The sequence below is a fragment of the Bubalus bubalis genome, chromosome 18 (assembly GCF_019923935.1).
Source record: "Bubalus bubalis isolate 160015118507 breed Murrah chromosome 18, NDDB_SH_1, whole genome shotgun sequence".
Taxonomy (NCBI): Eukaryota; Metazoa; Chordata; class Mammalia; order Artiodactyla; family Bovidae; genus Bubalus; species Bubalus bubalis.
In genome coordinates this window covers 35,904,182-35,928,108 of record NC_059174.1, presented here as the reverse complement: position 1 = coordinate 35,928,108, position 23,927 = coordinate 35,904,182, and the positions used below count along the sequence as shown (strand labels likewise).

At 49.2% G+C, this 23,927-nt stretch overlaps 4 protein-coding genes across 15 annotated transcripts in view; 2 read left to right on the top strand and 2 right to left on the bottom strand.

The window, feature by feature from the left end:
* The window catches only part of UTP4 (UTP4 small subunit processome component), a 29,512-nt gene extending 27,020 nt beyond the window's left edge, over window positions 1-2,492 (bottom strand). Inside the window, exons 1-2 of the mRNA XM_006047635.4 lie at window positions 2,357-2,492; window positions 580-740 (exon numbers count right to left, since the gene is read on the bottom strand). Coding sequence (XP_006047697.1) covers window positions 580-738 — 159 coding nt within the window. The 5' untranslated portion in view covers window positions 739-740; window positions 2,357-2,492. The remainder of the gene's footprint in view (window positions 1-579; window positions 741-2,356) is intronic.
* On the top strand, window positions 2,440-11,263 carry CHTF8 (chromosome transmission fidelity factor 8). Of its 2 annotated transcripts, none has more exons than XM_006047633.3 (4): window positions 2,440-2,559; window positions 10,203-10,260; window positions 10,525-10,642; window positions 11,039-11,263. In XM_006047633.3, exons 2-4 carry the CDS (start codon window positions 10,238-10,240, stop codon window positions 11,261-11,263), a joined length of 366 nt encoding a protein of 121 aa, XP_006047695.1. In that variant the 5' UTR covers window positions 2,440-2,559; window positions 10,203-10,237. The 2 variants fall into 2 exon arrangements, with proteins under 2 accessions (XP_006047695.1, XP_006047696.1); XM_006047634.3 differs by lacking the exon at window positions 2,440-2,559 and adding an exon at window positions 2,832-2,953.
* On the top strand, window positions 11,260-13,689 carry DERPC (DERPC proline and glycine rich nuclear protein). Its single transcript, XM_044932110.1, has 2 exons — window positions 11,260-11,967; window positions 12,028-13,689. The coding sequence occupies exons 1-2, from the start codon at window positions 11,260-11,262 to the stop codon at window positions 12,880-12,882; spliced, it is 1,563 nt and encodes a 520-aa protein (XP_044788045.1). The 3' UTR covers window positions 12,883-13,689.
* Window positions 13,690-13,836: 147 nt separating this feature from the next.
* Window positions 13,837-23,927, bottom strand: part of LOC102397999 (hyaluronan synthase 3) — a 206,589-nt gene continuing 196,498 nt past the window's right edge. For all 11 annotated transcript variants that reach the window (XM_044932099.2, XM_044932101.2, XM_044932100.2 and 8 more), the window contains 4 exons: window positions 21,229-21,864; window positions 18,270-18,371; window positions 16,493-17,451; window positions 13,837-14,759 (listed from right to left, as the gene is read on the bottom strand). In XM_044932099.2, coding sequence (XP_044788034.2) covers window positions 16,528-17,451; window positions 18,270-18,371; window positions 21,229-21,864 — 1,662 coding nt within the window. In that variant the 3' untranslated portion in view covers window positions 13,837-14,759; window positions 16,493-16,527. The remainder of the gene's footprint in view (window positions 14,760-16,492; window positions 17,452-18,269; window positions 18,372-21,228; window positions 21,865-23,927) is intronic.

Below are 23,927 nucleotides of genomic sequence, written 5' to 3'. Positions count from 1 at the left end.
ATATGCTGCTGTAACAGCCCTGTGCGTCTACCCAAATGATATTTTACCTAATTCAAAATCTTCTTTACTTCCAAACATTAGGTATATAAATCTACCTTCTCTCAAATAGATAGTTTAGGAATTCATCTTCTTGCTATCACATCACCAAAAAGTTTGATACTAAAACATCTCATCAAAATTTTTTTCTGAATTAACAGTGAAATGGGTAATAACACCGCAGGAAATGCCATTTTACTAAAGTTACAATGGTGCAGAGACTGATAGGAAGCAATGATCTTGACAATAAGAATGCTGTGCCCAACAGATCTAGTAAACATCAGTTTCCAAATGGCAGTGAGCACCACAATTCCTAGGTAGGATCTTTCTAACCAACATTACATAGATTGAAGCTCTAAGCTCATCAGTCAGACAAGAGATTGTATATTTGTTCTGTGTTTCTAAACAATAGAGAGAGTAGGGGAGAGTCATTTTCTTCTTATCTCTTTGCATACAAAAAGGACATAGAAGATTTTGCAGAATTGAACTTAAGAAAAAAACATTAACATCGACACCACCAAATCAGGCTCCCAAATGACTTACTTTCTCCTGAAAGTAGTTTGCTGACAAATTATAAATTTCCACAGTGCCATCTGTTCGTGAAACAGCCAATCTGTTTGACTGGTTATTGTAAGCCACACAGCGGATCCCTGATGGAACATAATTAAAGAAACGCACTCGATGGACATTAAATTCACCCATTCCTAGGAGAGGAGAAAAGAATCATTGTTAAACAGCAGTATGTCACATCTATTGTTATTACCACTCTTCTGGACTTTCCTCGTGGCTCAGATGGTAAAGAATCAGCCTGCAATGAGGGAGACCTGGGTTCCATCTCTGAGTTGGGAATATCCCCTGGAGGAGGGCATGGCAACCCACTCCAGTATTCTTGCCTGGAGAAGCCCCATGGACAGAGGAGCCTGGTGGGCTACAGTCCATAGGGTCGCAAAGAGTTGGACACGACCGACTGACTAAGCACAGCACAGTACCACTGTTCTACGTGGCAGACTCCAAATGTATCTCACTGAAGTTCATTTCTATTTTTCCCTCCTTTTTTTGGGGTGGGGAGAAGGCCAGGCAGGAACTGGGGGTGGGGAGGATATGGGATCTTAGTTCCCCTGCCCCCTTCACTAGAAGCTCCCAGTCTTAATCCCTGGACCGCCTGGGAAGTCTGTCTGAGGTTCATTTTAAAATATTCAACTAAAGATGCTTTCATGGTCCACAAAGAATCTATCAAATAGTCTCCAGAAGCTCAGGATTCTTCCACAAAAAAAATTCAAAAATCATCACATAGAGCATCACCCAGCCTCCTAGCAATCCTGCAAACTGCCTGAAGGAAGTGCTCCAGGAAGAGAGGTGAGAATCTAAAACTTGATCTTAGAGCAAAAGACTGAACATAACCTCATTTTTTTACTGGGAGTGCGCGCTTGAATGGAGCCACAAGGAGCTGACCAAATGTATTCGAAAAGAAAGTGAAGTCGCTCAGTCGCGTCCAACTCTTTGCGACCCCATGGACTGTATGTAGTCTACCAGGTTCCTCCACCCATGGGATTTTCCAGGCAAGAATACTAGAGTGGGTTGCCATTTCCTTCCCCAGGAATTGTATTCGAGGCAGAACTAAAGTCTCCTTCGTATTTGGTGCGTGAGGTTTCTGGGGCTGGGGGTGGTGAATAGGAGGATCAATACCTCGACCATTCTAAGAAAGCAAGAAATGCTGACAGTCTAAAGGAGTCTCTCAAAGTCAGGTCCGCAGAACTCCTAAATCAAAACGATCTTTAACAAGGCAGGATTCCGGGTACTAATCCATAGCTCCAGAATTCCAGTCTTTTGGGGTAGGAGATGATCAAGGAACCTGAATTTTGGCAAACATCTCCATCTCCACTGCATGCTAAGTCTGCAAATCACAGACTCAACCACGGTGGTGACGGTGGGGCTGATGGGCAGGAAGAACCAAGAGCTTCTTAGCGGGAAGAAGCGACAGGACTGATCTGGCATCTGTCAGTTACTTTCTCTATCCCCAGCTCCGCCGCCGCCAACAGACGCACTCGGGTCAAGTTCGGCCCTTTACTCATCTCCCTTCAAGGTGAAGAATCTGCCAGGAGAGAAGGCGCGTTCGGCCCAGCTAGGTAGGCTATGTGTGCATCCGAGGCGCGCGAGGGCTCCGCCGCCCCTTCCCTCTCCGGGGATCTCTAGAGTAGCCCCCACCCGGACTCGGCAGAGGGGAATCGGCGAGTTTCCCGGGGGGCCGACCTGGAGCAGGCCGCACTCGCTAGATACACCCTCATTCCATCCCCGCCCCTACGCCCCTTCCCCAACTCACCAGTGGAAGGGCTCGCCACTCAGGGAGCTCGCCTCTCTCCGCCCCGGCCCCACGTGCGCGCGCTCGCGTGTTCTGCCCCGGAAGTGCTCGCGGCGCAAGGCCGGAAGTGCGCAGGCAGTGCTCGCGGCGGCGGCGACGGCGGCGGGAGGTTCGGTTGTCGCCCGTTGGCCGCGCGGCGCCGCGATCGGCGGCCGCCATTGCAGGTCAGGCCGCGGGCAGGGAGCGCGGGAGGCCGCGGGGAGCGAGGGCTGAGCCGGGGATGGGGGGGCGAGGGTGCGAGGGAGCCGGAAGCTAGGAAGCTGGGGCCGGGCGGGGCGCGCGGCTCGAGGAGAAGAATGGCGAGCTGAGGGGCGGGGAGCGGCGGGCGGGGGAGGGGAGGCCGGGAAGGGGGAGGGGAGCGGGGAGGGCCGCGCAGAGGTGGGGGCGACCCAGAGGCGCCCTCGGGGTAGGAGAGCCGGGAATTGCGGAGAAGGGAGCGGTGCGGAGTCGGAAGGCGGAGGGAAGGGAGCGAGCTGGGCGGAGCGGGAGAAGGGCGGAAAGAGTGGCCGAGCGCGGGCGGAGGACGGAGAAGGGGGCGGCGCGGGCCGGAATCTCGAGGTATGTGCGGGAAGGGGCTTTTCCCTGGGTTGGGAGGGAACCCAGCACGCGATGCTTGCTAGAGCTGGGGAGACCTGGAACCCAGAAGTAGCGGGAACATCAGAAAGGGTCTAAGCGGGGGGTAGGACTGTGAGTTCTTTGGAGGGGACATTTTTAAATCTTGAGGGGAAGAGGCTATTGGGAGCGGTAGTTGGGAGGGTAACTGGAAGGAAGAGACTGGAGAGTGATCCAGCTTCTTTTGTGGGTGGAGTGAGAGGCCGGAGAAGAGTGGGGTGGAGTCGGGTCCTGGAGGAGCGAAGTACTTAAGAATTGGGGGACATAGGGAACGATTTGGAAGATGAGGGTGGTAGAGGAATAACGTTTAGAGCGATCTTTAGGAGGGTGAACGGTTTGGAAAGACCATTCTGGGGTTGGAGGGTGGAGTTTAAAATAGTTTCCTTGGGAGGTAGGAGAAAGGCTTGGTAAGAGGTCCTAGAGAAAGTCGAGGGGGGGGGTTGGGGGGGTGGGCAAGAGAGGGGAAGCGGACAGAGAAGTCCCAGAAAGTGGGAGGGGCTAGAAATAGGAAGTGCTTGTAGCTCAATTTCCAGGGAGAGGAGGAGGGGGTCGTGGGAGATGGTGAAGATGGGGCTGGTGGGAGGGAAATCCACTATAGAGGGAGACCTCTAGCAGAGCTAGACTGGAAGGGACTTTGGGCAAGGGAGGGGCTCAGGGCAGTAAAAGGAGGAAGGGTAGATGGGGCCGCAGAGTAGCAGAAGATGGAGAAAACTGGAGTAACTCAGAACGACTGAAGCCATCTTTTCTACCTATTGTCTACGAATACCAGTAATTGATTCCCTCCATCATGGGAATCTTAAAACGTGATGGGAAAGTCCCACATGTATGCATAGTGTCCACACACGTTTTTGAACACACTGTTCACTAATGAAAAGTTCGGAAGCATTCAGTTCCACCTACCCTCCATGGCCCCTTTTCGGAGGAGAGCAGGCTTTTCATTTAGAAACTGGATTTTAGCATTTAATAAGTCTGTCAAGAGACAAGGTCTTCCCTTGAAACTTAGATTATCCCCATCAGTCACAAAACCACTGTAACACTGCTAATAAAAGTAATCTGTATCCAGTTGTATGTAAAAGTTCATGAATTGTTCATTTGCTGGAAAGGCACACAGAAATAGCTACCATGCTTAGAGAAGAAAACCTTCCAGAACTTAATCCCTGAACCTTAATCCCAGCTTGGTAAACCCTGCCTGCCATGTTTGAATTGTTCTCCCATTGTGTAAACTTGACTTTATTCTTAGAACATGCTGCTTTTATAGGATGTTTTAGTCCACTGTAAAGATTAAAATAATAATTAAACAGAGTAAAGTCACTCTATTGGACATGTACTAAGAAAAATGCCATGTTCCTCCAGGTAATCAGTAGCTTGACCATAAGTTTTACCATATGTTAGGCACGTGCTAAGGACTTTACATTCATAACTTCATTTAATAAAACAACCTTTTTGAGATAGGTTTTTTTATGCTCAGTTTATTGGTGGAGAAACTGACATTACATTACCTCCATCATACATAGGCTAGAAAGATGGTAGACTCACAGAAGGCAGGTCTGACACTGAATGCTCACTAAATCCCTGAACACAGAATAGTCTTTGGGACTGAATATGGACTCAATAAATGCTAATTGTTGGCCCAGCAATTTGCAAATATTTTGTCATATTTAATTTTTTAATAAAAATGAATTTAAAAAAAAGTGAAAGTCTTTATTCCCCTTTTTTTAGAAAAAATTTGTAAGGGCCTAATGAAAACAATTTTAAAAAGACTGTTTAGCTCTAATAAAATTTAATTCTGTGTAGTTAGGTTAAACCATTGAGTCAGAGCCCATTGTTTCCATAAAAGCTGCATGTTGTGTTTAATACCGTACATACCACACTTTCTGCTGCATCTTATTTTGGGAGCTGTTAACCATTAAGGATCCTTGCTCACTGCTATTCTCTGTTAAGCGCTTAGTAATATTAACAAACAATTCAGAAACCAATGGATAAAAAATTTTGTAGATAAGATCAATCAGTGAGAAAGAATGCTCTGTTCTTTTGACTGACTTTGTCTAACATTAAGGAAACGGGTTTGGGCCCTAATTTTGAATCCTGGAGCTGACCTTGAGTACATCTCTAGGGATTTCAGAAACTTAAGCCTCATCAATTGGATATGATGAAAAGCAGGCTTACTTGATTTCAGCTGCCTACCCCACAGATGTCATAGTGGCAGTATGTAAGATTTTCCTCATAGGTGGTTTATTTGCCATCCTGTGGTAGATGCTGTAAGAAGAGCAGTGTTTATAAAGCAAGTTCCTCTATAGACATCAGGCATGGGGGTGGGGGGTCCTATGTGAGAGGACCGAAGGAAAGGGTGGATTGTGGGGGAGTTACGGTCATACTCCGCAGCAGCCACTCTAAGGTGTCCGACCAGTTACTTAACCTTTCGCTTCTCTGCGCTTGTTTCCTCACTGTAAAAAGGCAGTGACAGACAGTGCCTGTATCATAGCATTGTTTGCAAGATGAAAAAAAATCCAGGGAAATGTTCAGAGAGGTTTAGCTATGTTAGAAATGAAGCTTTCTGTATTAAAAAGATAATGCTTTGCCTGAACTTTTCTTCCTAAGAAACTGGTGGCACTTTTGATTTTTCAGGTTTTAATAACTTTAATAGTAACTGACTTCAAAATGACAGTTAAGATGTATCCCAGATTTGGTCTGATTTCAGACAAACCTTTTGAGTTTTGATTAGGGCTCCCATTGTGAGTATGCGTTTGTTTTGAGAAAAAGGGATTCCTTTGCTACTCTGTGGTTTGTTCAGGCCTCTTGAAGTCATGCAGACTACTGTCTTGAGAAACAACAGTGTTTCAGCTTTACTTGCAACCTCCAAAATATCTCCAGGTCTTAGGATTGGGAATGATCTGAGGTAACCTCAGATATTTCTAAAAAAATTTTAGATACTATTTCCAGAAATCTTGAAGCCCCCCACAAAAAGACATTTTGTTTTTGTCTTTCCATAAAGGAAAAAAAAGGAGTTAAAATGTACACAATGCTTTTTAAAAAGTTTCTTTTACATAGCTAAAGTCATTTGACTAATGAGTACAGAACATATGTATTTATTTAGCCATGTAACAGCCTCAAAAACTTAGGTAGAAAAAAAATTTCCCCTTTTATAAGAGGGGATAGGGAGTCAAAATAATTCATTGCAGGGAAAAGGTGTTTGGTTTTTTCCATACCTTCCATCTCCAAGTCCATACTGTAGTCGTGGGCTTTGAGACTCCACTCTGAAATACATTGAATTTAAACATCTTTTTGAAAAGTAAGATCATAAAATTCTTCCTGGCTCTACAGGAACTTGGAATTATTATTCTTAACCAAAGACAGTTGATCCTATCTAAATCTGGGATTAGACTCAAGGCTGTTGAGAGAGAGAGGTGCTGGGCAATCTTTTCCACTGACTTTTAGTTTCATGATTTGATATGGTACATTGGTCAAACTGTGCCTTCAGATATTGCTCTTGGTAACAGCTGCAGTTTCTACACAAGCGGTACCTTAGAACAGACACTTAAAAGTTGCGTTGGTTATTTGTAAATGTTGGAATGAGTTGAGACTGAAGACTTAGAAATCTCTTTGTTTTACAGAAATTTTTCATTATAATGTTACTTGTTACCAACAGGATTTGACTTGTATTTTACTTCTTCACCTCTTTGTTTTCCTACTAACTTGCTCTGCCTGCTCTCAAGGGGATGGGGACATATTGGACTGCATGTTCTCATGTTTTTACTTTGACTTTTCACTTTCATGCATTGGAGAAGGAAATGGCACCCCACTCCAGTACTCTTGCCTAGAAAATCCCATGGACGGAGGAGCCTGGTGGGCTGCAGTCCATGGGGTCGCTGGGAGTCGGACACGACTGAGCGACTTGACTTTCACTTTTCACTTTCATGCACTGGAGAAGGAAATGGCAACCCACTCCAGTGTTCTTGCCTGGAGAATCCCAGGGGCGGGGAGCCTGGTGGGCTGACGTCTATGGGGTCGCACAGAGTCGGACACGACTGAAGTGACTTAGCTACACTGGGTGAAATGTGCCTCCATTAGGTGTGTTATTAGTGAAGTGCCCAGGTAAACATACCTAGTTTTAAGAACAGCTGTTTAGAGGATGGAGCAAGAAAAAGAACAGTCTGATTCAGCCAATAGGATATTTTAAGGTGCTAAAGGAGAATTTTAAAATTCAAAGGGATGCGTTCCCCTGCATTATTTATTAATACTAACTTGGTAAATACACCCCCATGTACATAAATACAGCCACATCAGTCCACGGGTTCCTATGAGCTAGACTTTGGCAAGCTGGGTGTGAACTTCATTTGTCATCACTTTCTCCAGCCTCATTAGGTCTAAAGTGTTTAGGTCACAGGATTTTTGTTTTTAGGAGAATTGCTAGCTGCCTGCCTGCATCAATAGGTGTACTCAAGCAGGGCCACCTACATAAGTGGCATAAGTGGATAGAGAGCTGTGTGGTCTTGTTGGAGCATTAGCAACAAGTATGGAAGTGCAACTACTCTGACCCAGCTACCAGGCATCTGTTTTCCTTTATCCACTTCGACCACTTTTTTTCTGGTTTTTGTTTTTATTTACTTAGCTTTTTTGGCCACACCGCGCAGCTTGTGGGCTCTTAGTTCTCTGACCCAGGCCCATGGCAGTGAAAGCCCTAAGTAGGCCACTGTTCTGAATTCTTGTTCTGGCAGGAGACTCCAGGAAATAGGGAATGCACCAAAAGTATTTCTATTAATACATCCCCTTTTTCTAAACGGTCTGTACATTCCTACCTCAGAGTCAGAGGTCTTCAGAGGTCTTAAGGGTTAATTGCCTTCCCTGCTGTGATTTTCCTAAAATGTGTATCTGTGTGAACGCTTTATTGCTTCTCTGAAACTACCTGTATTTTACCATCACTTGCACTTACCAAGGAAAATACACTGTATCATCAGTCACCAAAAGTTTATTTAAATCAAACGAATATTGTAAAGCAGTTATCAGGCAAAAAATAAGTACAATTTTAAAAACTCATTTACAAGAACTCTTTCTTGATCTACATGTATTTATTAACCCTTAGAAACTTCACAACTTCAGTTTCAGTTATTGAGCCTTTTTTGATTTATGGCTAAAGTGTACCTACCATGCTCTTAAGTTTTATAGTTATAATGTGTAAATGCTGATTTACTTATCCTTTGAAAAATTAGCTATATGTTAGTCTTTTAAAGCAGTTCCACATCTTACAATATTTGGTCTTCATAATAGTTAAATGAAGCCAACAATCTAGGTTTTAGCCCCACAGTGACTTGGGTATGATGAGTGTCCACACTTCAGGCTGGAACCTGAACTTAGGGCTTCTAATTTTAAATTGTTAGTCTTTCTCCTTCAGGAGACCTTGGGAGAATATTAAAAGTGCTTTGGTTGGTCTGTTGGTGGTGGAGGTAGGGCCTTCTTACCTGTGAGACCTTTGTTCGCCTGCGCCAGTGTATCACCTGCGGTCAGGGGGTACCACGCTTGGCAGTGCTGCAGCAGGTCTGGCGTATTCAAGCATGCCTTCTGGATGAAGCTATTGCTAAATGCATGTAAGCAGTGCCTGCCTGATGCTTTCATGCCTTTTTGTCCTCTCTTGGTTTTCTCCTTGGTTGAGAGGTATTGATTACAAGTGTGAAATCAGATGGCCTACGTTTTTATGCTGGCTCTGCTACCTGCTAGCTGTGTTTGTACCACATATAAGCAAGAGTATATCCCTCAGTAACTTTTATCTGCAAAATACGGCTAAGTCCCTGTCTCACAGTAGTTGAATGAGATACCATCCATAATATGTATATGCACAGCATCTGATTCATAGTAAAAATTGAATAAATACTGCTGCTGCTGCTAAGTCACTTTAGTCGTGTCCGACTCTGTGTGACCCCATGGATGGCAGCCCACCAGGCTCCCCTATCCCTGGGATTCTCCAGGCAAGAACACTGGAGTGGGTTGCCATTTCCTTCTCCAGTGCATGAAAGTGAAAAGTGAAAGTCAAGTCGCTCAGTCGTGTCCGACTCCCAGCGACCCCATGGACTGCAGCCCACCAGGCTCCTCCGTCCATGGGATTTTCTAGGCAAGAGTACTGGAGTGGGGTGCCATTGCCTTCTCCAGAATAAATACTAACTGCTATTTATACTTGAAGTCCAGTAATTGACCAGCCTCATGATTCCAAAGTGTGTTTGGTGCTCAAGAGTAAGAGGTTCTGCTGTCTTACAGGGCTGCTGGCAGTATATTGATACTTTTCCCTGGAGATCCAAAACAAAGATTGACATGTCAATAAGGAAACCTGTTTAAGCAGGTGTTTGCTGATAGTGAGCACAATTATAATACCTATTAACTTGTTCTACAGTTGGTAAACACTGATCTGATAACCTTACACTAGGCTTCATCTATTCATTGGAAAGATTTTTACAGAAGTCATAATTTAGATCCCCCATCCCTTTAGTCCCCCCATTAATCTACCTTTCTTAGGAAGACAAGTATAAGAAGCCAGTTTCAGGCAAAAATGTCCCATTTTAACTCATTCTTGTAGAGTACTGCAAACTTGCCACCAGGTGGGGCCATTGTATAAAATGAAGGATTAAGCATCAGGGTTGTTTCAGTGTCTAAATGAAAGATGGGCAATGTGTTTGATGAGAATCACGTTAGAAATAAGCTTTACCATTCACTAAAGTCTGAAGGACCTTTTCCATTCTCTCAGCTTTTAGTTCAGAGAGATCCTTTGAATCTTGAAATAAAAGATAACCAAAGTGGCAGACATCGACTTACACCATCGCCAAAGGAAAAAGTAAATCTAAAAGAATTCCTTAAAAAAAAAGAAAAAAAAAAAAAAGAATTCCTTAGTTTCTTAGACAAACACAGAATGGAAAATATAATGCCCCTAAGAAAGGCAAGTTAGCATACTGACGAGAGGGTGGGCTCTGCAGTATATGTCTTAGGTTCAAATCTTGGCTGGTTGAACACACTGTGGTACCTATTAACTTTGCACACTGTGGTTGACCCTTGGTGATCTGGAGCAATTCTCTATGTATAATACCAGTTTAAAAAATGTACATGCTATGGAGTTGTTAGGGGAATGAAACTAAATGTGTCTGAAGCATTTAGAAAGTGCCTGGCACACAGCATTCGTTACGATTATCCTAAAAAATATATTTTTCCTCTACAGCTTCTTTTCCGTTGCTTTTTAAAGACGTAAAGCTCATGGTGCAGATTGTTATTTCCAGGTGAGTAAATTTTGAGGGTTTTAATTTAGCTTGAACGATCAAGTCTATATAGGTTTGAAATTTCCCTGAAAGAATTGGGGTCCTCAGATGCATCCAGCACAAATCCCAGCCTTTCAGTTTTGAGTTCAGTGCATGGCACTGCCCAATTTCCCAAGAACTTGTGCTCAACAAGGAGTTCCCTTGGGCCTTGAATGGTGGTGTAGGACACTATGATTCATCCTTCACCCCTCCAAAATAGTGTAACCGCCAGCCCTTTGCTTGCAGTGCTGGGGCTGGAGGCCTGGCAGAATGGGTGCTGATGGAGCTACAGGGGGAGATCGAGGCTCGCCACAGCACTGGATTAGCTGGAAACCTCCTGGGAGACCTACATTACACCACTGAGGTGAGGGGACTTTTCTTTCCCTGCCTAATGCCTCAGGAAAGCAAGCTACACCAAGGTGGTGCTCCCAGGACCCACAGTGAGGACTGCCCTCAGGTTTGTTATTCAGGGTCTAGCCAAGCCCCTCTTGTTCTCCCCCCGCCACCCCTGACCTCTGCAGTAGCAGGGTAATTTAGCTTTGGGGAATCTGGAAAGGTCACAGTTCTGAAAGTAGAAATTCTCTCACCTGGGGCCGGAAAGAGTAAAAAGGATATGAGGGTGGGTTATCCGTTGTGGCTTCTCAGCAGTGGTAGAGGGAGTGGAGGTGCCAGCATTGACTCCTAAGAGCATCTCTAGAAGGCACTTGAATGTTATGACTTCGCCCTGAACCTCAGGCATCTCATTCTTGTTCTGCCAAAGGGAATCCCTGTGCTGATCGTGGGGCATCATATCCTGTATGGGAAAATCATCCACCTGGAGAAACCTTTTGCCGTCCTTGTTAAACACACGCCCGGGGAGCAGGATTGTGATGAACTTGGCTGCGAGAGTGGCACCCGGTACCTGGTGACTGCACTCATCAAAAATAAGATCCTTTTCAAAACTCGTCCCAAGCCCATCATCACCAACGTCCCCAAGAAAGTATGAAAGAACCTCGGATTTTCCCTCGAGAGCGGCCAACTCCTTGGACTCGTGCCCCCCTGCCACCTCGAGGACGGCTGGACGGTTCCCTGGGACCCCAGGGGGGTCCTGTTCTAAACACAGGCCACCCACTGGGTATGAACTCAGATCCCTTCCTTATGGCAAGCAGTTCTCTCGGTGGAAATTTGGCTCCATTTCCAAGGAATCCCTCTCCTTTTCCCACTTCATCAGGCTCACTGGCTTCAAATCCAGCACCTTTCCCTGCTGGTGCTCATGACCCAGGCCTGGCTTCTTTCCCAAGAGGGATGAACCCCCCTAGCACAGGTGCAGTTTCTTTCCCAAGGCCGGGTGGTCTCTTGGGCCCAAGCCCAGGGTCAACTCTGAATCCTAGGGCAGGGGCTCTTCCAGGCCCAGGGCCTCTGTCTAACCCAAGGCTAGGGGCTCTCCCAGGGCCAGGTCCAGTGTCCAACCCAAGGCCAAGTGGTCTTCTGGGAACAGGTCCTGACCCCAGAAGTGGTGGCCCCATGGGCCCTGGATCTGGACCCAGCCTGAGAGCAGGTGTCCTGTTGACTCCTGGAAACGGTCCTCCCAATCCTAGACCTGTTGGCCTGGGCCCTGGACCGAGTCCCAATCTGAGGTCAGGCTTTGTAGGTACAAACCCTGCCCCGAGGTCAAGTATGTTTCCAGGTCCTGGCCTTGGGCCCAACCCAAGATCAAGTGGCCTGGGCCCAGGCCTTGGGCCTAATCCAAGGGCAGGTGGCCTGGGCCCAGGCCCTAATCTGGATGCCAGAGCAGGTGGCCTCTTGGGCACAGGATCTGGTCTTAACTTAAGAATGGCTGGGCCTCAAGGCCTAGATCTTGCTCCCATTCTAAGAGCAGCAGGTCTTTTAGGAGCAAATTCAGCTTCTTTCTCACAGGCTTCTGGAAACATGGGCACAAGCCCATCTTCCATGGCCAGGCTTCCTGGCCCCATAGGCCCAAATTCAGGGCCTGGCTCTCGGGGAATTGGCCTTCCAGGGCCAAATCCATCTCCCCTGTCAAGGGCTCCTGGCCCTGTTGGCCCTAATTCAGCTCATTTTGCAAGGCCTGCTGGCCCTATGGGAGTAAATGCTAATCCCTTTCCAAGGGGGACAGGTTCAGGGGGGTTGAACCCAGCTGCCTTCTCTCAGTCTTCTAACACATTGGCTTCAAACCCAATTAACTTCCAGAGGTCTGCTGGCCTCCAGGGTTCAAGTCCAGCAGTTTTCCCAAGAGCCTCTGGGCCACTAGGTCCCAACCCAGCTAACTTCCCAAGGGCCACTGGCTTACAGGGTCCAAGTCCAGCTACCTTCCCCAGGTCTATTGGCCCGTTAGGCCCTGGTCAGGTTACCTTCCCCAGGCCAGCTCCAGGGCCACTAGGCTCTTCGCCAGCCGGCCCCGTGGGTATCAACCCAGCTCCTTTTGCAAGGCCAACTGGGACCCTGGGTGTAAACCCAGCTTCCTTTCCAAGAATGAATGGCCCTGTGAGCAAGACTTTGGTTCCATTTCCTAGAGTGGGGAGCCTCCCTGGCACAAACCCAGCTGCTTTCCCTAGACCAGGGGGTCCAATGGCTACAATGTACCCAAATGGAATGTTGCCCCCTTAAACACCATTTTCTCTCCAGGACCACCTTGGTTTCCAGGCACTGTGGTTCTGGGCAGGTAAAGTAGTAGATATGGAACTACAGTCTGAAGTACATACCTGGGGCTCAGGTTCAAATGAGCCGTTTTCCCCACTCTGCGTCTTTCTTGACTGAAGGAACTTTAACTGTGGGATGTGGACTTTGGCAGGTGGGAATGATCCCACCTTGAGAGAAGGAATCTCCAGCCTTCAGGAGCCTGCTGTGCTTTTGTCCCACAGCTTTCTGCCCCTTGTTTCTTACTAGTTTCTTGAATTGTTCTTGTGGACCTTTCCTCAGGGATACATTGGCCTGCAGGTCCCAATTCATACATAGTCCCCTGCTCACCACTGGAGAATGAGCTCAATGCTCTCTAGAAATGTTGCATTGGTGAAAGGACCATGCTTCTGCAACACTGACCTGGTCATCCTCTACTGCCATACCTTCTTCCCCTGGGGACTTGAACACAGAACAGGGAAGTGCAGCCACTTCAGAGAGCCACCAAATACAGCATCCGCTTGACTGACTGGGTCTGCAGCTTCCTTCTCCTGGGACTTAGAGGAAGCCAGAACCAAGGCTACACTGCTCATCCAACTCCCTCTCCACTGGTACTCCCAATCAAAAGAACCTCAAGATTAAACTGATGTGGATGGGATTATGGGAATTGGGGTGGGGGGTGGGGGATAAAGGGGAGAAATCACTGTGCTTTGTTCAGCCTGATGTGAAAGGATGGTTGGTGTTTTTCCCACATTGTATCTTTTCTTACTGTTTCTTTAATAAATGAGATGAGAGGGCTGTTGATTTCACTCCCTTTTTATTACCTGTTCCACAGGGAAGGAAGTTTACCCACTGCTTTTCATTGTTTCAGCTTGGCCACAATCCTCCATGACCTCTCAGATAATATACTTTCATTTAAGGAGGAAGCAAGCTTTGGTTTTTAGCCTTAACTGGTTAGCTAGGGCTAACTCATTGGCTCAGTAATTTCTCCAAAGACCCTATGCATCAGCTACAGTAAAAACTAAGCCACCACAGGTGTGCAGTTACTAAGCAGGCCTCCTGTATTCCCCAGGTCCAGAGGCCTGGACAGAGGCTTTGACAACTTACCTGCTTCTGAGTTCCATTGGAATTACCTTGACAAAACTAGTTCTGCCTCAAATACCCATCTTGGAACTGAATTAAAGACCTTTCATTAGTTCAAAGAGGGAAGGAGGAGTTCAGAGATACCAGCCTTAAGTGAGATTCTTTATTTTGACAAATAAGTGCAGTATAAAAAATTTCACCAGAAAGTAAAAAAAAAAAGTAAAAATAAATATGTTTACAAATTGTAGAAATTAATACAAAAGAGGGTTAAAATTCTCATTGAGGAAAAACCAAAACGTGTCCAATTGTATAAAGGCTCTTCCCTTGCAAGAAAGGGAATAAAGCTGAAGACCCAGTTTGGTTTCGCTGCTGAAAAATGTACAAAATAACTTAGAAAAACCAGTCGAGGTCAAACGTTGTGAGCCCACTTGTACCTGCCTGCTCGACCTGGGGAAAGTTGGTGATCTCTTAAGTGCAAGGCAGAGCTGAGAGGGGGACTGCCCAGAGCTCTCCATCTGGGCGTCCATCCCACGTTAACCTTCAAGTAAAAGCTGAAGAAAAACAAGCCCTTAGTGAAGTCAGCTCTGCAGTTGGCTGACCGGATTTCCTCCATTGTAGTGCTCAAAATAGTTTACTTCTTGGCCAGCAAAAACACGGAAGAGCCCGGAACAACTGCCTTTAGCAAATGCCTGCTGCCTCTTCCTAGCCTTCTGGATTAGGCCTGATGTCAACCAACAGTCTTCTCAGAAGCTTGAGGCCTATGCGATGCAGCAATGTTGGCGCACCTGGAAAACCCACGAGTTGGCGGGTGATGACGGGAAGCACCAGGGTTTGCCACTCTGGCTCAGAGTGCACCTAGTTCCTTTGTGGGTAGCACCTGGGCACACTAGAGGCTTGCCCCTCAACTACTCTCCACCTTGGTGCTGGTTCTGACAGGTCAGCAGGCTCTCTGGAGTGGACATTTGGAGAGAGCACACTGGAGCAAGTGACCCCTAAGTCAAAGGCTTAGTCAGTATCCCAGGTTTTAAACCCAAGAGCTCAGAGCAGTCTTGTGGATTGCAAATCTGTAGAATACGGCCTTCCCTCACACCCTCTCCAAAAAAGCAGAGGAAAACCAAACATCCTCAAGAGGCGTGAGAGAAGACAAGAACCTTAGAATTTAGATACCAGTTCCCTCCCCTTGTTTGGTTTCTGGACAGGAGCAAACAAGTGCAGTAGTGACTATCCACAACTTGGCTGTAAGAACTCCCTGGAGAAGCCACTGAGGAGAATGGACAGTCTCAACGATGACCAGCTTGGACTGAGGGCTCACTTAGGGAATGCTGAAAAGCTTTCCATTAGAGCTGATTGTCAAGAACTGTAGCCTGAATGTCATGTGTGCTGTCCAGCTGCCAAGGAACCTGTCCAGGCAGTTCCAGGCTGCAGCCAGTTTGGTCAGAGACTCCTAATAGTTTTCCCCCCACATGCTGACAGCAGGCTGGCCTACTGCAGAGGGGCCAATGAGAGCCCTAGGCTCTGTCTCACTTGCCACCTTGAAAAACTTAACTCGGTGAGGAGGAGGGTGGGAGAGGTGACTTATCACTGTGAAGGGAAGCCAAGTGAGAAGGCTGGCTTAGACTCAGAGCTGAATTTGAGAGAGGAATTCAGGAGTATACAGCTTGTAATACCCAAGTCCTCACTTCCTTTCTCATCATGTTAGGGTTAATCTTCTTGGTAGATGACCAGAACATTTTACCTTCTCAGAAGAGATCACAGACAAGCTAATCTAGATGTCGGGGCAATTTCCAGGTAGAATTGTCAGCTCCCAGCCTCCATGTAACCCATGGCTTTTAGCACCACCACCACCACCGTTTGGTCCTCCTGGCCAGCTTTCCTTTTTAACATATATACACACACATACACACACACACACTTAAAAACAGTACAGTGCTAACTCCCTGCTAGTCTGGCTCATCCTTGGGATGCTGAGATGCGGAATGAGGTACTTCACATAAGAAAGCACCATTCCCGGACCCTGTTTTCTGATGCCCAAAGATCAGGCTTCTGGGCCTTGTATTTCAGGCACAATCTTATTGCATTGATAACTAGATTGAGGTGGGGACATGTTACTAGCTGGCCCAGATCACTCAGAAGTACTCCCACCACCTCTGATTGTGTTCAGGTGGACTAAGAGAACCCCTTCCCTTGGGCCCTCGTTGCTCACTCACCCATGAGAAGTTGCCACTGAATGGAACTTAGTATTTGCTTTAGCACACTTCTGAGTTCCCTCTGGATCTCAGGGGAGGAAGTGGAATCTTGCCCAGAGGCCACCTGTATGTGCGGAGGCAACAGACAAGCGGCCTGAAAACAGTATGCCTCCTCTGCCTCTCCTCCGCTGCACTGGACTTGCCTCCTTGAAGCAGAGCTGTCCCAGGCCATACGACAGTCACCATTCTTTGCACTTTGGACCATTAAAAAACTAAAACAGCACCCCCTCTCCCTCCCACCCTGTCTTTTCTGTTCCCCTTCCCTCCCTTACCCATTGCACTCATCCCGCTCTGCTTGGGGGCTGCATCACACCTCAGCAAAGGCTAAGCTATACTGTTCTGGCTTCTTCCCGCATCGCCGGGCAATGATGGCCAGGTACAGCATGAGGAGGGCCACCCAGTAGCAGCCGTACAGGATGGCCCCAGAGACCAGGAAGGCCAGCTCTGTCTCACTGAACAGATCCTGGCAGTAAGCTGTGTAGGCCAGCCCCCCAAGGAGGACTGCCACCCAGATGGACACAGGGATGAGGCCAATGAAGTTCACCACAATGGTTTTTCGGCCAGAGGTGCCCCAGCCAGACTTGTTGATGGTAGCAATGGCAAAGATCTTGGCCGGCAGGAGGCTGGACATATAGAGAAGGGAGTAGAGCGACATGAAGATCATCTCTGCGTTGCCCCGCAGGAAGCAGGCGTAGGTGGCCTTGATAATGCCCACTAGCTGCACTGTCAGCAGAAAGAGGAGAATGTTCCATATGCGGCCCCGGTAGAAGAGCTGTATGACCGTGGCAATGAGGAAGAAGGGGAAGAAACCTGTGACCACTGACTCATAGGTCATCCAGAGGTGGTGCTTGTGGAACCACAGAGAGTTGTAGAGCCACTCCCGGAAGTAAGACTTACTCCAGCGAGTCTGCTGGTTGAGCCACCGGAGGTACTTGGTGGGGGTCTCCGTGAGGCATTTAGAACGAGCTGTATACTTAGTCCTGTAGCCAAGACTCAGGACTCGGTTGGTGAGGTGCCGGTCATCCCCAAAGCTGCACTTGCTGCCCAGAAACTTCTGGTGGTACCAGTCCTCTAGGAATTGCTGAAGGAGGCTGTTACGGTACATGCCCAAGGGCCCACTGATGCACTGCACACAGCCAAAGTAGGACTGGCAAGCCCGCTCCACATTGAAGGCCATCCAGTACCGCACACTGCTCAGGAAGGAGATCCATGAATCGTACTTGTTGAGGATCTGCAAGGGAACCAGAGATTCTGGGCCTCCTTGCCTGATGAGAGCCCCAGGAGACAGACACCAGAGAACAGGAGGCCTCCCTACACTCTGAGATCTGTAGCCCTTTGCTCTAGTTCCTGGCCACAAGTCCCAGCTCTCTCAGAGATGGGAAACCAGAGGCTGAGAGGAGGCAACCACACCCAGTCAACTCTTCTCAGCACCAGCCCCACCTCTCCTCTGTGTCATATGCACCAACTGTCCCAATGAAGTGCTCTAGCAGCCAAAGCCACCTTCAATCTCAGGAGGCAGCCTGTGGTGGCGGCTGAGAGAAAGGCTTGAGAAAGAAGCAAAGTAACACTCCAGCCCCCCACACTGACCCTTTCTGCAGTTGGAAAGCTTCTTGGAAAGACATGGTATGTTGCCAGCAGTTCCCTTGGAAGAAGATCTGGCCCTTTATTCATACCATACTGCACAGAGCTCTTCAGTGCATTGTGCCCAACAGCAAGCGTTTTTCAGGGGGTCTAACTTTGCAGGTGCGTGCTGCACCACTGGCCAAAAAGGAAGCCTCCTCTAAGATGGCTGGCCTCAGAACACTGTGCCCCTCCCAGCAGCACAGGCTCTCTACATACCAGTCAAGTAATTTTCTGCCCCCCTGCCCCTGGTGGAAATAGAACAGAAAAGGGGGTGGGTAGCAGATGAGCCCTTTGGTACCAATGAAACTGTCAAAGAGGAAATCCCCCTCCCAAACAAAATGCCCACTTCCCCAGTATATCCAATTAGATGAAGAAGCAGAAAGAATCCAGACCCTCCACCCACAGGAATCCTTGGTTACTTCTTACTTGGACATCTCCCCCGACTCCCCCTACTTGAGGGTCCTCCTCCAGGACTCGAAGCATCTCAATGGTGCAGGCTGGATCCAGCACAGTGTCAGAGTCACACACCTGCAGAAGGAAGGCACTGTCAGTCCATTCTGACACACATACACCCACCAACCCCACCCCTGGTGGCTCACTGCCCGAGGGACATAACCCCTTCACCAGACACACTTCAAACCACTAACAAAGACATCTATGCCAAACAGAAGGGGTGAGATGAATTACCGAGGGAAGTAAGAAACAGGAGAGTTCAGGTACCGACTTGATAGCTGCTTGGCTGAGAGAGGAACCCAGGGGACTTTCAGTGGTGGGCCCAGAAAGGGAAAAGTGTCTAGTACTGGACAGATCTTTAGCCCTGATTGAGCCAGGCTCCTCAGAAGTGGTCTTAATATATTTCTCTGGGGTCCTTGGGAAGAAAGGAAAACGTCACTGAAATCAGACTGACAGGCACTGTGGCTAGAGCAAGGCCAGCAGACATTGCTCAGAAGGCTGAGAAATGGCTCCTGCCAGAGGCTACCACCAAAGCTTGCTCACGGGATCATCATGAACCAGGCTGCCCTGTTTCAGTCTCTTAGACAGCCAGCCCAAGTGGAAGGTGTATCTAGCCCAGTCATAGCCCCACCAGTGTGGCTGCCAGGCCATTTGTGCCCTGTTGGCCAGGTCTCCCAGACTAGGGCCCAGCAGAGCCAAGGGCTGTTCTCACCTAGATTCCAGCTCTGGATGGGCCTAGAAGCTGATAGCAGCTCCTCCACTCAGAACCTGGATCAAATCCTGCCCACCCACCTTCCCCTCCATGGGAGACTCCTGGTTTGATTCTGTTAGGCGACCCATTATTGTTAATAGTTGAACCTGTACTACAAACACTTACCCTATTGCCTGACTCCTTGTCTACATTTTAGAAAATACTGAGATGCTGTAAAAATCCCAAATAGCCACTGGGTAGGGGAACTGGCTTCCTGACCCCAACAGAGCAAGAAACAGTATCCACAGATGAGCCCAGAGTCTGCAAAAACCTAAAATTCTTCTACTAAAGTTGCTGAGTGAGAGCCCACTAGCCTGCAGGAAAGGGGCTGCACTCCAACCCTCTGCTCTCTCTCTCCATCCCTGAAGATTCAGTGACTGCAGACAAGCAGCAGAGGGCAGAGGGGAACAGCCAGAGTCATCGCAGCCACTCCGACCTGCCTCCCCACTGACACATCCTTACAGTACTGGCCCAGACTGGGAAGGTCGCAGGAGGCTCAGGCCACACTCCCAGAACCTCCTCAGCTTATAGGCCAAGCTTCCCAGCACTGCTGGTCACACAACTACTCCAGCCCTGACTGTCATTCCTCACACTGCGGCACTTCCTTCATCCCAGGGAGGTCTTTCCAACTGAGCAAGGTTAGGAAACGGCTGCCAGGGCTTCCCCACTGGCTGAAGCAGGGTTATCTCCTGAAAAGGGAAAGACACCTTCAGCGGGCTCGTGAAGACAGACTGAAATCCAAAGTGTTCACTGACAGGCAGGCCCAGGGCTGCCCCAGGTGAGCCCATGTGCCGACCCACCAGAACACACTGGAAAGGAAGAGGTGTGGGAGGGCAGGGTTGAGGGGATCCTGTGCTTCGAGGGAATAGACAGCAGTCATTATGGCTTGAGCCTGTGCCAGGGCTCCAGGGCTTTTCTAAGTCGTCTGAGTCCACTGGCAAGTCTCAAAGGCCCCTGACCCTAGACGGACTGCAGAATCAAGACCTGTCTCACAGCCCTCCCTCTCTGGCGCTGAGGAGGCCCTTGGGCCTAGGAAGGCAGGAAGAGGTAGGTGTACCAACTCTTATGCGAGGGTACAACTTTCCAAACAGCCAAGACAAAAAAATCTGCAGCAAGCTAATTTTAGGTGGGTACCGTATAGAAAATTTAAATATTGGAGTACGCAACATGCTGTCAGCAAGACTGTGCTGGTACGTAGGTGGGCGACCACAGCAGCTGCTATTCATTCAAGCGATGGGCATATGTGCAGAAGGGCAGGAACAGAGAAGCGGGAACAGATGCTGGACCACAAATCTGGGTCCTGGGTGTCAGTTTCTACTCGGTACTGAGATGCATAATCTTTGATCAGTTTTCTCTAGGTTTTGTTATATGAAAACTGGAGCCGTGTTACCTTGTCAACATAATAAAATTTTCAAGGAGGTGTCAATGCCCGCTTTAGCTGGAAGCGAGGCAGGGTCTGTTGGGGTCCTGGCCCTGCCAAGATGGCTGCAGCCCTGAGCTGGGGGGTAATTCGCACCTGTGTCCCTCCGCCTCACGGATAAGAACTTGACACCAGAAAGAGTGAGACTTTTCATCAACCCATAACTAAAACTATCTGAGTGCTTTGGAGCATGATTCTTTTTTGCTCTTCCCCACATTTTATGAAGAGGCTCATCCCATGCTGTCAATGGTGAGGCAGTATTGCACAAGGACAAACGGCCTGGGCCCCACTCCTGGCTCTGCTCATGACTGCTGTGTGACATGAGGCAAGTTAGGCATTAGGCAGCTGCACTGCAGGCTCAGTTTCTGTAAGTAGAAATAAGCATGGTACCCATCCCCTAGAAATATTGTGAGGATTAAAAGAACTAAAACACATCAAGTACTTATAACAGTGTCTGGTATAAAGTAAATGCTATACACTTGTTTGACACTCTGGGGATACCAATCCACAGACCTGCCCAGAGTCCAGAGACCTGCCCAGATTCATTCAGCTAAAGCACCAGCAGATCCAAGATTCCCGCCTAGGTCTTCTTGACCCCAGGACAGCTGTTGAAAATTACTGTGTTTACTGCCTTCTGAAGTGTAGGGGAGGAAAGCACAAGACACAAGGCACCTAGACTGGACCTAAACTTCCCCAGGAGAGTATGCCTGGCTGGCTGGACACATCCACACATCCACACACACCTAGGGAGGCACCCTCACCTGGATGTAGTCCACCGAATCACCAAGGGCCTTGAAGGCCGTGTACATGACCTCTCGCTTGCCTCCCCACTTCTGCATGATGCACGAGAAGGTGCTGGCCCGCACCACGTCCCGAACGCGGTCCATGCCCTCCTGCAGGCTGGCCTCCGTCTCACCCTCACCCGCCTCATGGAAGTTGCTGCGCCACACGAAGAAGCCGGCTTGCTCAGTGCCACCGAGCACCTCGTGGAAGATGTCCAGCATGTAGGCATCCTCCTGGCGATTGCCATCCACCACCAGGACCACTTTGAGGTCGGGGAAGGCGATGCGCTGGGCTGAGCGCAGGCACTTGCGCAGGTAGTCGGGGTCCTCCTGGTATGCAGCGATGCAGAGCGCCACCGAGCGCCGCAATGGGGAGGGCAGCTTCAGGGTCCGGCCTGCCCGTCGCATGCGCCGGTGCTCCAGGAAGGCAAACAGGCTCTGGATGAGCAGGTGCAGGCCCAGGATGGCACCGTACAGCCCAAAGGACAGGTAGTGTTTTTCTGTGTGGATGAACTGGTAGCCTGTCACGTAAGCTGCCAGGATCCCACCCAGCACTGCCAAGGCAAACAGGCTGGTGCCCACCACACGCAGGGCTGTTGTCAGCTGCACCGGCATCTGGTGGGAGAAGGTGGGAGAAGTGGGTCAGCGGGAGGCAGTTTCTCTGGTCAATGGCCGTGGGGGCATGTTCTCTGGGCCTGGCCTAGAACTGGGGAAATGATCCACTAATAACAACCATCACCATTTATTGAACATGACCAAGACTGGAGACTCGAAAGCCAGACCAATAGTAGTAGTAGTTTAGTAGCAGACAGAGGACAGGCAGGATCCTCTGTCCATGGGATTCTCCAGGCAAGAACACTCAGCTCTGCCACTTACTGTGTGCCTGTTCTACCCCTTATTCATCTGTAAAATGTGTGTTGCAGCACTAACCTCCTAACATCTTTGAGGATTCAATGGGTTATATACATAAAGCACTCAAAGCAGCGTTTACTATCATTAGCTAAACCCAAGCCAGAGAGATCTGAGAGAGACCTAGCTGGTGGCAGAACTGGGATCTACCTGACCCAAAGCTCTCACAGGTAAGCTTCAGTAGGGGTGAGCCTGAGGCCAGAGGAAGCTCTGAGCATCTGAGAAGCCAAGAAGAGGGAGGAAGTGGAGGGGCAAGGGCAGCTAGGCAGCCTTTATGCCCTATACCCACCAGGGGATCACACCCATGAAGAAAGTGGGGAAGGAAAAGATGAGAAAGAGCAGGAAACAGAGAGAGGTGCCTGAGGGAAAAAAGGAGGAAACAGCTTCCCTTTCTCAAAACAACTAAATCTGTAAGAGAAAGTTTACCAATGTTCTCTGTTTCTCATCTTTTTCTCTTTGACTTGAGAGGCAGCAAAAAAAGGGAAAGTAACCAGGAAAAGCAGACAAGGGAAAGAAAAGGAAATGAGAGCTGGGGTGTGGACAGCCCTCCTAGAAGCCCAGCACTGGGGCACCAGGGGGAACTGCAGCTGCCACTGCCGCAGCCCAGCAGCCCGGGACGGGTGCCTGCCAGGAAGCCCCATCCACTTGGCCCTAGTGCCCGCATGGAATCTCCGTCCACGTACCCCTGTACCCCTGCCCCGCTACTCCAGGAAATGCTGGCAGGTTCTTTTAGGAACACTCAGGACTTCCAGCATCTGCCCATCTGAAAAGAGCTGTGTTTTAGTGAGCCGAGTCGAGCACTTGGTACTTGAAGCCTTGTGCTGGAGACACAGCCCTACTATCGCCCTGGCTGCCTGATCTTGCCCAAATTCTCTGGGACTTAGCAACTCCTTGGGGAGGGATTCCAATAGTTTCTTGTTCCATAGGTCCCAGGTAAATCATTATACTGAACAGTAGCCCTGAAGGACTGAGTGGGGGAGGGGAGGGGTTGGGGGAAGGCTGATGAGGCCCTCTCCCCATCTCCTCTCCTTGCCACCTGCCTGATCTGGAGAATCCTGTTACCACCACCGCCCACCCTTTACAGACAAAGGGGTCTCACTTCCAAGCTTGCTCCAAGTCCAGGTCTCACTCAAACTGACTCCTGACTGCCACCTCAACACAAACATACTTTCTTGCTAGGGGGCTGGTTCCCCTGCCACCTCTCACACAGGAGGGGTGAGGAACACGTAGTCGGTGCCTAAATCAACCGGAGACTCAGGCCTCAGCAGCATTCCAGCAGCTTCGGTCCGGAAAGTGCTGTTGGCAGCCTCACCTCTCCGGGAAGCTCGGCCTCCGGGCGCTCTGCCCCGCTGTCCCGGGGAGCCTGCCTTGTGCTTCCTCTGCAAGATTCCCAGCCGTCCTTGTCTCCCCCGCCCCACCCCTCGGGGGGCCCTCGCACGCGCTTGCAGTCCACGGGTCCCTAGGCCCTGCATCCACCACCTAGGAGAGCCCCCACCCCCCTCTAGAGCTTATATGCCATGGGGGCGCTGCGGGCATTGCTGCCTGCCTGCGCGCTGGTAAAGAGCAGGGGGCGCCGAGGCCAACCCAGCAACCTGCCCGGCGCTGGCGCCCCGCCTCGGTGCAGTGCCAGAGGCGGTGCCCACCAGGTTAACGCAGCCCGGAAGGCACTGGCCATGCTTCTCACCCCCACCAGACCCTGGCTTTCTAACGAAGGCGGTGCCAGCCACACCCACGTGCCCGTTTCCCACGACCCAGCCGGGAAGAAACGG

Bases quoted from the DNA above. Each gene is read 5' to 3' on its own strand.
- CHTF8 (XM_006047633.3), top strand. From the start codon at position 10,238: ATGGTGCAGATTGTTATTTCCAG. The intron at 10,261-10,524 runs GTGAGTAAATTT...CTTTGCTTGCAG, and splicing joins GTGCAGATTGTTATTTCCAG to TGCTGGGGCTGGAGGCCTGG. The intron at 10,643-11,038 runs GTGAGGGGACTT...GTTCTGCCAAAG, and splicing joins ACCTACATTACACCACTGAG to GGAATCCCTGTGCTGATCGT.
- DERPC (XM_044932110.1), top strand. From the start codon at position 11,260: ATGAAAGAACCTCGGATTTTCCCTCGAGAGCGGCCAACTCCTTGGACT. The intron at 11,968-12,027 runs AGATCAAGTGGC...GGCCTGGGCCCA, and splicing joins CTGGCCTTGGGCCCAACCCA to GGCCCTAATCTGGATGCCAG.